Genomic DNA, 14,396 nt, shown 5'->3' with positions numbered 1-14,396 from the left:
GTTAACATGAAATAATAATCTTGTGCCTACTTGTTTTATTACATTATCCAAGTCTATGGAGATATTATATAAAATTACTAGTTAATGTAATCAATTCTGTGTCAATTATCACTTTATCCAAATTGAGTACATATTATAATTACTAGCTAGATGATATATATAATATTTAGACAAGTGGTTTTCTATAAAAACGCAATGATAAATCACTGAGAACACCGATTTGACAGCACAACTACCTGAAATCTGGCGCAGATGACGGACATGGCACGCACCTGCAAACAGGAGGATGTCAAAAGTAAATGTTACCAATTTTCGCAACCACTAAAATATTGTTATCCCTGTTTTCAAATACATTACACATCTGCTTAAAAAGAGTGAGCAGTGAGACAGAACTATGTTGCATAGCTTGTTTCATATTTCAACCATATTTCTATGGTTTACTCTTGTTTGGTCGAACAACGTTTCGTCGAAAATCACTTCGCCGAATTTTAATTTCACTATAGTCATTTCGCATAATTATTCATTTGACCTAATAATTAATTGGTAAATTTTTATTTAGCATAATTATTTATTTGAACTAATTTCATTTCAATTGTTAAAATACATGTTATAACATCTAAACATTAGATCAAATGAACATTATACCATTTGATCATTAGCGCAAATGTTGTTATAGCAAATACATATTCGACGAACTGAAAATTCGGTCCAACGATATTATACAAAGTGATGATTTTCTTAAACGTTGTTCAACAAGGGTGAACCTTTTTCTTTAACTATAGATACGTCTATAACAACACGGCGCCTCCATATAATTCCTATCTCAATGTTACGAACCAACATGTCAAGCTGTCTCAATTAATGTCACTGTCAAGTTTCAGATTTTTGTTTTCTTCACATCAATAACGAGGCTTTTATCACATGATATAGATAAGTAAACGAACTCTTCAATTTAGCGTTGCTATATTTTGAAAAGGCGTAGGCTGACGTTCGCGTAACACGGGGATATAGATAGTTCAACTCAGATTTGCGCGCGGCCCTATGTGTGCGTCGGCTTGTAAATATACAACTTTCATTCGTGTGACAGTGACGTCGTCCGAGCATGACGTGTTCTCATCGCTTTTTGGGGTACAGTCGTTTATAGGGACACGGTATCGAAGCAAAAGTGTCGATACCGTACTCATGAGTAGAATCGATAACAAAGTATCGTACTCATTAAAGTATCGAAATAAAAGTATCGATACTTCAAGGTATCGAGTACTTTTTAGATCAAAATTTGCTAGGTCAATATCAGTTAGTAAATAATGTCAGTTTTACTTCAGTTCAGCAGGACATAAAAAACAAATGGTATTGGTACCTACAAAAATTTAATAGAATAATAGAAAAATGGAAAATAGAATGAATGAAACAAATCGAAAATGTAGCAAAAGGAAACAATATTAAGTTGAGGTATACTAAAAACTAGCAGTGTCCCACGGTTTCACCCGCGTAGTAGATTAAAGTTCCCATTCCTCCTCCGTAGAGTCACTTAAAAATAGAAGTTTGTTGAGCCTTTTTGGAGATAAGCGGTTTCGAATTTTTGTGATGGTACTTCCTGCTTTAGAAAATAATCGTTCTGAAGGTACTGACGTCGCAGTGATTGATATATATTCATTCTCGTGCCAATTAATATAATTTTGGGAAAACTACGTTCATATCTTCCCATTGTTTTAAGGGATCTACTGAAAGTGGCGAAACCTGTGCCGATAAGTAGTAGCTTAATTCATCCTTCATTTCAGGCTGTGATGAAGAACTTGCTTTATTATTCTGTTTTTTAGTGTGTGCCAACTTCTTATGGTGGCTCCAGAAATCAAATGTCGTTTCTTTTTTTAAGACAGAGTGTCTTAAAACATTTCAACGAGTGAGCTAGAAAGCGCTGTTAAATTAAATTCTTCATTCGATACGATACCTGGGAAAAAGTACTTATTGAGTAAAAGTATCGACTGCAAAATATCGAGTACAAAAGTATCGGTATCGAACTGGAATGTACTCGATACCACAAAGCATCGATACTTTTTTCGTGTCCCTAGTCGTTTACGAAAATGTCTAGTTCTTCACGGAGGAAATGTTTTAAGGAGTCAGGTAGCGTTTCGAAAAAATGAAACAACATTCAAAGCTTTTTATTATTACATTTTACAGTTTATCATTATTTTCTCATACGGCTTTTCAAATTGACATTGACAGTATCTAAGAAATAAATGAAGTGAAATATCTAAGATGAATTAAATACTCCTTACATATTTTCTAGCTCGGGGTACGCGGACAATAAATAAATGTGTGGACTAAGAATGTAAAAGACCTATAATTTAGTATAATAATGGAAACAAAATGTGTGGGGAATTTTAAAAAATTATATTGCTTCGCATAATGTCGACCAAAATAAGACGGAAATAATGAAACTCATAAATGAACGTTTAAGTCAAATTGATGAAGGGATGTTGGGTAATACTTGTCGACATGTACAAAAGAAAAAAGAAGAATACTATAGACATTTTGACATGGAGTCAGAATTTATAATTAACATTGGTGAAAGTAGCGAATCCGAAAATTCATCATTTGATTTTTCAAGTAGCGATACAGAATCATTATAAATAAATAAACTAAATTACGTAATAACTGTACTTTAAACAGCCGTATACAACCCCTAAATAACTGTATTTGTACCCGACTGTACCTCTTGTCACGCATACAAAGTCACTGTATATGTACAAGGGTTACCCACACATAGGGCCGCGCGCACGACTGAGTTGAACTTACTATACTGAACTTCTAGCAATGGGTGTCAGTCGTGGGTTACCCTCGAATAAATATGCTATTGTAGTTGTTCTACACTTCGGCGAGTCGCGCAGTGGCTCTAGAATATCAGAAGCTGCTACATTCAATAAAACACAGATTGCATCAAATTATTTTTTATTCTTAATACTATTTCACATTTAAATCCTTTTAAATTAAATGTAAAAATGCCGAACCCTTTAATAACCTCCTGTGAATTAACTAAACATATTTTTCTATTAAAATCAAATAAAATGCATATTTCAAAACATTTGAAGCCTTTATAAATACATAAAGCCTTACTACAAAAACTTAAACACCTGTTGATCACTTGACTAAAAAAAGTTACCAAAAAAACGGACTTTATTTCAACGTTACACACGTGATCAACAGACGTTTAAAAGTTTTTGTGACACGACGGAAAACAAATGTCCAGTCGGAAAGTGACGAAAAAAAAATACGCAATGGAAATAATTTATCTGTATATTTATTATAGTGTTGTTTTTTAAGTGTAATAAATAAGTATACATATAATTAATTTAAATACAATGTATAAATTAGAGACGATTTAATTTACAAATCAAACATAAATCCATTTAATAAAATACACATGCTTAGTTCATTAAATCGTTATGAAGAAAAAATCATAAATAGGTATATCACTTGCCTATCCCATACCCACGTTGTGGAAAAACTTTTGTTTATTTCTAAACACGACTATCAATCACAATATATTATCAAAATCAAGTTACCATTTTTTGCCTGTCCTTTTTTTTTGTCAGTTAAATGCATTCACCATTCATTCGTTTCTACCCACAACCTAATAACCAATTTCTGAACAAACCCGTATCGTATTTTTGTTTGACGTGACCCCTCCTCGTCTGGCCTGGGGTGAGGCGGGCGTACCCCCTGGACTCTTACCGGTTGAAACCGGTGTACCCGACAAAAGAGGGAGATATAGGCCTACAATACACGGACCGCTTGAAGCAGTCATAGGAGACAGCTTCAAGCTGTCGACTGCACAGTGAACTGCAGAGTTCTATGGACGCACATGTACACAAACCGCTCGTGCAGTTGCAACTGATTCGGGCAGCCGACAGCTTGAAGCTGTCGCCCCTGACTGCTTCAAGCGGTCCGTGTATTGCCGGACATACTGACTGACACTTGAACTACTAAGACTCTTTTCACCGACTGAGATATAAAAATGTGTAGTTTGTCAAGAAACTCATGGCAACAATTGAAGGGGTACTTCAAAGAAACATGGTAACTTTAAAACTATACCGTGTACAGAATTTGACAAGATAATAAAATAATAAAAACTTGAGAGGTGTCAAGGGACACCCGGGTGGAACGAATTTCCTTTCGATTAATTAGTGAGAGAGAGAGAGAGAGAGAGAGAGAGACAGACAGACAGAGAAACATGCGACGCCGCACAGCTTACAATAGCAAAAAGTGTCGTGACAACTTTTCGTAAGAATTTTTTCCGTCTAGCCCCCTTTCACAACGTGCGATAAGGAACTTCGTTCCAAAAACATTTTAAGTGACAGCATACAAAAACTTGTGCAGTTACAGTATTTCAAGTTTTTTTTAATGTGTTATGATTATGACGGTGTTTACATGCATGAGAAAAATATTTATTCGCAATATGCAGTGCGGTGATTTTAAAGTCCGGTTAAGCAGTACACGGCCTCCTAGGCTGAACTGCGAGATGCCATACCAAAAAAAAGCCATGATTTTTTTGATAAACTGTATGACAATATTATACTATATTCAAATTATAAAAGATACAAAATTGTTTTGTTCATCTGGATTGAGAGTCATTTTTAATTCGTTCCACATAAACTTTTTCCAGGGGATTGGACAGTCTCAGGCATGAAAGCCCAAGGAAAAATTACGTTTATTAAATTTATGACCCAATGTTCTAACTAATTAAAAATTGCCCTCCAGACAAACAAAAAGTCATTAATATCTATCTTAATTATCGGATTAAATATACAGCTACAAACATTTAATGTATCTATTGATAAATATTATTAGAGTTCATAGTTCATATTTATAATAGAAAAGGTATATTGATATTGGACATCTTAAATATTATGTTTCATTATGTTGGGTGTCCCAAAAATCAACGAAAACGCTGTAAATGACGGAAAGGACTTTACCAGTTCTGGCGAAAAAGTTATTTTTTTTTTTTACATAATTACAACTACTATTGGCCTAGTTTACTTGTCGCCTTGTACCGGGATGTCACTGTTGGGACGTTGAGAGCTTTGCAAGTAGAAGTTTTTAAAAATCGTGATAGACAAAAGGATTTAATATCTTTTAGACATTAATCTGTTTGTAGGGTCGAATATAAATCTACGTGAATATTGAAATGCAATATAAATTGATTAGTAAAATGAGGTAACACAGAACATACAACATCTGTTTTATCAAGACTAGATAGTAGCATAGTCGTCATAAAGTACATGGTGATGGATATGAAGTTCCCTTGATTTTCTACCGTCTCCGTCATCAAGTACCGTCCAAATCTTTTGGAAATATGGAGGTAATGTTTGTTTATGCAATTTTCATGCAAAGCACCACACTATCTTTATATTTGAATATTTAGTGAGGACTTCTTGCAAATTACTTAAAAATGATTGTCTTTTCAATCATTTAGGTTACATTACTTCAGCCCAGTAAATTTTTCTTCGTGCTTATTTGACTGGGTTATGAGCGCGACGATAGACTACTTATTAGATACATTATTTTTGACATCCAAAATACGATATATAAAAGTTAACAGTATAATTTTGAATATTATCACCACAGAAGCTCGTTAATTCACACTAACTAAGGGCTCGAACACTAAACACATTTAATGAAAATTCATTTAGAATGATGATCTCGGAAGTTTCGTTGAGAAAATTGAATTGCAGCTTTAAATGTGTTTAGAGTAGTTACACAAGCCTTTTAGTTAGGCAATATCACTGGCAATGCGTGTTAGTAGTAATAAAGTCACCACCAATATTTAATGAAAAAAAAAAACACAAGAATTCTGAACGGATTTTGTAAAGTCAGATTTCAATGAGTACGCTTAGGGGTGGTGCCCTGGGAGTGTTCTGATGAACGATGGGTGTGTTTCCTTTAACACCTGCGGGTACGATATAAAATCGTAAGGGGAGACATTAGTCTTGCCTCAGGACAGTCAGCCGTTCCATTATTGTGATAAAATCAGTCTCAGGAAGCGGAGTGCAGTGCGAAGACTTGTAGTCGTGGAGATATTTGGAAATCTGTAAACAATTTTTGAATCTATCAAAGTTGTCCAATATACTACAGAACAGAATTACTTTAAGTTTATCGGCTCATATCAATACTTATGTCTTGTTACTTATTACCAACGGTTAAGGTTGGTAGTTGGTACATCTGATTGACCGTCAATTCGGACCAGGTTAGCGACTCAAGGCGACTGAGAACTAAATCTAGGAATGGTATTCATGAACACATCTAAACCCCCGTTATTTTATGGGTTTATTACCTTAATATGTCTCTATAAAACTACTATTTTATTTATTATTACTTCTTTAATAAAATTCTTACCAATGGTAACAGTGGTCGTTCATAATCCTCAATCCTAGTCATATCAATGGCACTTCGCTGCAGATCCGCCATAGACAACAGCTTCAAGAGAGCGACCTTCGCAAAGGGGTTCTCCACAACGTTTGGGTGTCTTTGGGAGATGAGTTTCAAAACCAGATGGTTGCCTCGGTTCGTTGCCAGGAGACCTTGTCTGAAATTCACAAAGTCATTAGAAATTAGAATTCTTTATCAACGAAGTAAGATGGAACACACTCAACATTTTTCTGAATTTATTTATTTGCAAAAATCCTCAAAAGCCACCGCACAATACGTTAGGAAAGTTTTAGAACATTATGTGTTAGTAAAATTAGTAGTTATTATAAATTTTAGTTTAAGTGGTTGTTGTAAAACTGTTTGTTTTCCTAATAAAATATAAAATACCAAATCTCAACCAAATCGGTCCGGCCGTTTTTGCGTGAAAGAATAACATACATTCTCATAAACTTTTACTTCTATAATATTTGTAGGATTAGTAGGATATGACATAGAAAGCATGTGCACTTACTTTCGACTGTTTAACCTATAGAATAGGTTGTGATGGCAGTCCCCGTGAAAAGCGAGCGTGTATGAAAAGATGCAAATGAATTTTTAAACATAATATGTAACAATACCAATGGGTTGTGAAATGAAAACATCGCAACTAATTTCAGATTTGATAACTGAGAAGCTGAATTTATTTACAGTTGGCAAAAAACTACATCAAAACTACAAAATATGTGAACCATAAAATCTGAAATATCCAAAACGAAAGAATATATTACACGTTATTCTGATCTGCAGTCGTGAAAATTACTCATGCAATGTGATGACTGATATGTGGATTACAATAACCGATCCATATGTTGGTTTTCGATTATAGGTTGGGACATAATTTATGTGAATTTCTAATCTGAAAACCACTGATAGATTGCTGATTGTAATCCGCAGTTAAGGTTTCCGTTCAGTCATTTGCAATTTTGATCATATTAATGAACTTTAATAGCTGACTGTTGGTTGCATGCTTAAATAAGAGCGCAGGCAGCCTAGAGCGTGAACGCGACCTCTTTTTTAAATTATTTGTCACGTCAAGATATTCTTTTATTATTTTGCGGTTCTTTTAAAAACATAACTGCTGTATTCGTCTTAGAGTAATTTAATAATAAACCAAGAGTTTCCTAGTAACAAAATAAGCACATAACACCAAAGCTTTATCCAAGAACTGAAAACAAAACTCACCGCAAGCTAATAATCTCGTCTTCAGTCCTTCTGATGAGTTTAAAGGGGCCAACGTATTTGTCCATCATTTCAGAAATGTTAAGGTTCACGTAGGACCGCACCACTTCTTTCACGAGGAGAGACCAGGATGATGGCATCTGGTTTTCAGCTAACGGCAGCAGATCGTCAAATGTAGCGTCCAGGATCTGGTATCATACAAATGTGAAATTGTGACGCATGAATTAAACACTTGCTTTTATAACTATACTAATATAATAATGAGGCAAAATTGTTTTGTTTGTTACTACCCCAAAGGCTTCGAATAGACTCAAGCGATTTAAAAACATATTTCGCAGTTTAGAAGCTACATTACACCTTGTGAACATAGGCTATATTTTATCTTGGTACGGGAAGAAGTTCCCCCATGACGCGGGTGAAACGGCGGGAAAAGCGCTAGCTATTACATTTCTTGTAAACAAAATATATGTAAAATGTTGAATGTCTATATAAATAGCGCCAGCAGTAGTTGCAGATACTGACTTATCCAGTATTAAAAAAACCGGCCAAGTGCGAGTCGGACTCGTGCACGAAGGGTTCCGTAAATTACAGTTAAATCAACCTATCTCAAAAACTATAAGAGATACTTTGATCAAACCAAAAATCGTTGAAAGAGTTAATTAGCATGCATCACCTCTATTTTTTTTAGAATTTTATCCCCCGTAGTTATAAAAATAGAGGGGGGGGGGGACATACTTTTTACGACTTTGAGAGCTGATATCTCAAAAACCGTTCACTTTAAGAAAAATGTTTTTTAGAAAACTTTATATCATTTTAAAAGACCTTTCCATTGATACCCCACACGGGTATGTACATCGAAAAAAAAAATTTCATCCCTCAGTTACATGTATGGGGGGCCCCACCCCCAATTCTTTTTTTTACTATTTAGTGTCATATTTTTGTAGCGGTTCATACAACACATATTCCCATCAAATTTCATCACTGTAGTACTTATAGTTTCCGAGTAAATCGGCTGTGACAGACGGACAGACGGACAGACGGACATGACGAAACTATAAGGGTTCCGTTTTTGCCATTTTGGCTACGGAACCCTAAAAACAGGAGCTCAGCAGCCATATGCACGACAACATTGCTAGATTAATTCCTAACATTAGAACAAATTCCCTTGGTAAGTCTATCCCTAGTAGAAAGCACAGCAGTTATGAATCTACACAGACATAAATGGCACAAGGCCTTTAAACAAGTTTTACTGAGGTAAGTAGCTTACGTTATTAAACTACAATAAAATTGCTGAAACCCACCGTAAGTCGCTAAAAGTAATTTCTTAGCACATAAGGAAGTTGCTGCTATAATACATGTCATACGTAAGAAGGTTCCTATTGTAACAAATCGGGGTAATTTCTATGGGCGCATCTCACATTATAAGTATTGTTCTTATAAAATATTAATAACTAAATACTCATAGAACATTTTATGAACTACTACAAATTAAGCGTAGGTAAGTAAATACGTACATACATAATTACATGAGCCTTCAAATTCGCAATGTCCAATGAAGGTACTTAAGCTATACTTTACTATATTGTTATAAGACCTGTTAAGACGGCATAAATATATTTTATTCTTACCAGAGCAGCCACGGGATAATTAACAGCGGCCCAGGTGGCAGTGTAACCCCCAATACTCCAACCAAACAGTACTATCTGATCAGGTCGGAACCGCAGCTCGTTAATAGCATACTGCATGACCGCGTCGATGGCGTTTTGTTCTTGCGACGGGAACGGAAGCCCCTACGACAACAACTGTTTTATAATCTCTTAGACTGGCTCTTCCAATTTCACTAGTCCTAGTATACGTAACATAGGTTTTGTAATCATAATTAATCTTTGTCTATCAGTTGTCACATTGGTGATTTGACCAATTGGCGGCAAGTACAGAACTGGTTATGGTCTGGTCGTTACAATTAAATAGTGCAACTTACTTATAATCTTCAAATTAAATTTATTGACTGAAAGCATCACATCAACTCAATTGATATTCCGTTCTTTAAATTCTAATTATTCAATTCATCGCGAAGAACTCCCAAAAAAATAATTGCATGAAGATAGCAACAGTCACAAAACGATAGTAGCCAGTTCCAACTTACAGTGCTGCCAGCAAATCCTGGATGATTCCAGCCCAGTGCAGAGAATCCGGCCCTGATGGGCGTGTTCACGATCCCCATTTCATAGAACCCAGAGTTCCCTTCGCAGCAAATCACCAATATTCTGCCTCGAGGAGAATGAGCTCGGTTGTCTACAAACATAGTGTCTATGGCGTTTCCATCGGCTGTTCCTACTTTAGCACGCTGCCCGTCGTGGTCCTCAACCAGTATAGTTCTTCCTTGGAACAGTGCACCCCCTGAGGGGATGAAGTTTGATTTATGTTTGAACATGACAATGCAGAACAAAAAAATATAAAAATGCCTAGTCATCACAGTTTCATATATGTATACACGGTGTCAAGAAATAAACTGTATAAGTTACAAGTATTATGTTCAGCAGCTTCAGATATTAACATATTTTTCATGTATTAGTCTCTGCTAGTGCAGTAGGCAGCTTGCTTTCAAAACTCTCCGTTTTTATGTATTTGAGCATAAGTTGCGTACTTACACAGCAGAGTATGGACAACGCTCAATGATCCAGGGTAGATAAGTCTCAGGCCGAATGTATGCGTGGCTATGAAGGCTAGGAGCTGGATCGGCAACCGCTTGTAAATCGGCAGATCGGGGTTGGCGCACATCTTGAACGGGAGGCGGTCCATCCATGATGACCTAAGAGAGGCACGTTTATTGCTTAGTGAGTTTTAGACCAAGTTCTACTGACTGACTACAAAGTAGTCTAATACAGGTATATGTTATATAGCAGGTGTGTGCTTCTATGGAACATGACAACATAGCAAATGTCCCTTAGACGTTAAGAATATTGGAATATATGATACTAGTGACTCGCCCCGGCTTCGCACGGGATAAGAGTATTTCCACACTATTTAATGTATGTTATTATACATATTGTAATCCTTTTTCTTTTATCACTCTATCTATTGAAAAAACCGCATTAAAATCCGTTGCGTAGTTTTGAAGATTTAAGCGTACAAAGGACAGAAAAAGCGACTTTGTTTTATACTATGTAGTGATTATTTTTAATTTTTTTAATATTTTGAAAATATTTCTGCCACGGACAGTATGACCCAAATTACATTTTATAGTATTCTAAGCAACTAATAATGTGGAATATTCAGCATATGTGTACTACCTAATTCAATAGCACCATGGGCGTAGCCAGCTTTGGGCTCAGGGTGGGGCAGCAGTCAACCTAACCCCCGGGGGAGGGCGGGGGCCCTCCGATTTTTTGTATCTTGAGCCGTTAATCTCAAACTTGTTAATTTCTTAATTTGAGAGGTTTATATTTTCAGGTACAGAAAATAAACAATCACACACAGGACAAAAGCCAAAAGTAAGGGCATATAGTTTCTGAATGCGCGAGCGAAGCGAGCGCGAAATTTTTATCGGACTTAAACCAAATGTTACGTAAAATTTAGCCCAAACGTACTTAACTTTTTGTTTGTTGACAAATGCAAAAATAAGGGCATATAGTTTCTGAATACGCGAGCGAAGCGAGCGCGAAATTTTTATCGGACTTAAACCAAATATTACGTAAAATTTAGCCCGAACGTACTTAACTTTTTGTTTCTTGACAAATACAAAAATAACAAAGTTTCTGAATACGCGAGCGAAGCGAGCGCGAAATTTTTTAAGACTCAAAACCAAAAACTACGTAGAATGTCGCCCAAATATACATTTTCATGAATGGGGGATATACGTCCATACGAAAACCCCCTCGCTCGCATAGGTAAGTCGATAAAAATAAAGTTAGATAACGTATAGCACCGTCGCGCAGCTAAGCTTCATGGACCACTTGGAATGCCTCCAGGAACCACCAGTGGTCCGCGGACCACCGGTTAAGAACCACTGTGCTAAACGATCGTTCTATTATACATGGCTGGGCAAGCAAAATAGCGAGCGCGGTTTTTACACTAGGATAAAATTGCGTTTCCGAAATTTTGCTCACATCTACCAGTTCCATCTCCTTCAATGCATTATTTTTTGGATTAGATGGACGGCTCGGCTTGCTACGCCACATAGCACCTATTCTTTCAGGGAATACGGCTCGCTATCAAATGACGCGCGCACCGCGCACGTTCGGGAACTCGAGCGTGTATTTTGTTTTGATCGCGCTCTTTTCAAGATTTTTTTGAAGATTTTTTTTGTGCAATAACTTACGGATAGTACCTACATATGATTGTTGATGTTGTTAGTTAGAGTTAGTAAAAAAAAACATTGTTTAATCAGACACCTTATAGGTCAGAGCCAGGGCCCAGGGTGGGGCAAATGCCCCAGCTTGCCCCAGTGTGGCTACGCCCATGAATAGCACTAACCTTTCTCTGGTTGCAACACTGTAAGTAGTGGGCCAAGCACTTGCTTCAAAGTCATACTTCCTCAATTCATTCAAATATGCCTTCTTGTCAGTCATCGGGCTTGTGAGTGCATTCACAAACTGAACATATTTAGTACTGGACGATCTTCCACATCCTCGCAGAAAGAGGGAGAAGGCCAGGAGACAAGTAAGGCCACTGACAAGACGTCCAAGTGACTTCATCTCGTCCATCGTAAAGAACCCTCGCTTGTATATGTACATACATATGAACGGTGATGTGTACAGGCTTATATTCAATAGAGTGTTGGCCTAAAAATATTTACATCATTAATAGGGGCATTAACTAAATCCAAATACAGTTTATTCAGAAAATAAATATAGACTAAAGCCTTAAAACAGAGGAAAGAATCTCACCGTGGACACAACTTTGTCACCCCATTTCTCCAGTCGTACAGGCTGGTACATCGTCTGGAATAAAAGAAATAGAACATTTGGAAGCATGCAGTTACTTTGACCACAAATCTTTATGTTGATGACCACACAACTATCCTCAGAAATCCTGGTATTTTGTAGGAGGATCTCTTACAACAGCGTCTCAGGAACCCTAAGTGGGTCAATAATTGTTTGTTTATTTGAAATCTGCAGACAATACGTCTAGTTTGATTTCATTTCTTTATTAGGGATACTTGTATTCTATAAGTCAAATAATTTAGCCTATGCAAAGGGCTTCTGGATAATTTACAGCCACCCAAGTCAACCAATCTAGTGGCTTTTATTATTTGGCAGTTATAGGCCGTAAAATTTCTATTCAACTGCGTGAAGGCAGATCCGACTGCAGACAACTGCACGCAGTTGAACTTAGCAACTGCTTGCGGTTGTTGTGCAGTCTATTTGCTAACAGCCTAACTTGTCCATGTTTTGGACTAGTACCACATATAGTTTTCTGTCTCATATTGCCAATCTGTTGTATGCAATGGTAGTTCCATGTCTACAATGTTAAAATCTATGTGATTAGGAACCGATTACATTGTGTAGGTATGACTTGATCAACGCTCCATTGGAGGAAGACATTAGGCAGATGTTACCCCATAAAATGTGGCAATAAGTGGACAATAGCAGACAATGTTTTAGGATCCCTTTTATAGCACCTACTTGTTATTACTTCATTTGTATATTGCAAAAACGGAACAACTAAATGTTTGGTCAGTGGGTTGTCTTAGGGGCTACATTTTTTGCTATATCAATTATCAGTACAAGACTTGTATTTTAATTCTAATTCACCGGCACAACAAACCATGCAATTAAATTCCAATAAAATATACTATCATAGGGAAAAAAACTTGGAACATGGAGTAGTAAAATTCAATGAGTTTAGAAAACAATAACCGGCCAAGTGCGAATCGGACACACGCACCAAGGGTTCCATACCATTATTTATAAAATGAGCGAAAAAAACCACGTTTGTTGTATGGGAGCCCCCCAAAATATTAATTTTATTCTAGATTACAGCATTTGTTGTTATAGCGGCAACAGAAATACAACATCTGAGAAAATTTCAACTCTCTAACTATCACGGTTCTTGAGATACAGCCTGGTGACAGACGGACAGACGGACTGATGGACAGAGGGGCGAAAACAATAGGGTCCCGTTTTAACCTTTGGGTACGTAACCCTAAAAACATATGAGGTGAAAAACACTTACGTCTTTTGCTCCATCCCGGTATACTTTGTAAAGGCGAGGAGAAAACATACACTGCCAAACCAACTTCATGACGACTTACGATGTTAGAATTAGTTCGCTCTCGAAATACCACTTTTACTCCTGAGTAAACCTGAAATACTTATCGCATTAGATGGTCTCAGTTCGGAGAAAAGATTAATGTTTCAGTTTCAATGCATTTAACGTTTGAAGGTTACTTTTAAATATTTTTTTAGTATTACAAAATTATAGCCGGCGACGTCCACACAATTCGACCAAAAACTAAATTGAAGAAAATCGATAAGATCTCTTTTCAGAGCCTTGTTCCACGCAAAAAAATATTACGGGCCACAGATTACTAACAAGCTCAGGAAGCTACAGATATCCAGTCATATCAAGTCAAATTGAACCATGACCGGAGTTAGTTCCACCCACCGGTTCCACATAGGCAGTTCTAGCGCTACGATCGCGTAGCCGTAGTGAAGAACCACTGCGGCCTTTATTCGCTAACTCCACTGACAGCTCGCAGTTATCATCATTTGGTAAAGTGTATATCTGTAAAATATGTCAAATGGCTA

At 36.6% G+C, this 14,396-nt stretch overlaps 1 protein-coding gene across 1 annotated transcript; it reads right to left on the bottom strand.

Moving 5' to 3' along the window:
• Nucleotides 1–4,402: 4,402 nt before the first annotated feature.
• LOC124644811 (phosphatidylserine lipase ABHD16A-like) lies at nucleotides 4,403–14,125 on the bottom strand. Its single transcript, XM_047184400.1, has 10 exons — nucleotides 14,061–14,125; nucleotides 13,822–13,951; nucleotides 12,534–12,587; nucleotides 12,121–12,428; nucleotides 10,296–10,456; nucleotides 9,791–10,044; nucleotides 9,273–9,434; nucleotides 7,648–7,832; nucleotides 6,394–6,583; nucleotides 4,403–6,086 (listed from the first exon to the last, which is right to left on the bottom strand). Exons 2-10 carry the CDS (start codon nucleotides 13,888–13,890, stop codon nucleotides 5,982–5,984), a joined length of 1,488 nt encoding a protein of 495 aa, XP_047040356.1. The 5' UTR covers nucleotides 13,891–13,951; nucleotides 14,061–14,125; the 3' UTR covers nucleotides 4,403–5,981.
• Nucleotides 14,126–14,396: the final 271 nt, after the last annotated feature.

Source organism: Helicoverpa zea, chromosome 31 (assembly GCF_022581195.2).
Source record: "Helicoverpa zea isolate HzStark_Cry1AcR chromosome 31, ilHelZeax1.1, whole genome shotgun sequence".
NCBI classification, from domain to species: domain Eukaryota; kingdom Metazoa; phylum Arthropoda; class Insecta; order Lepidoptera; family Noctuidae; genus Helicoverpa; species Helicoverpa zea.
Note: the sequence above shows the minus strand (reverse complement) of the source record. Positions and strands in the feature narration are given on the sequence as shown.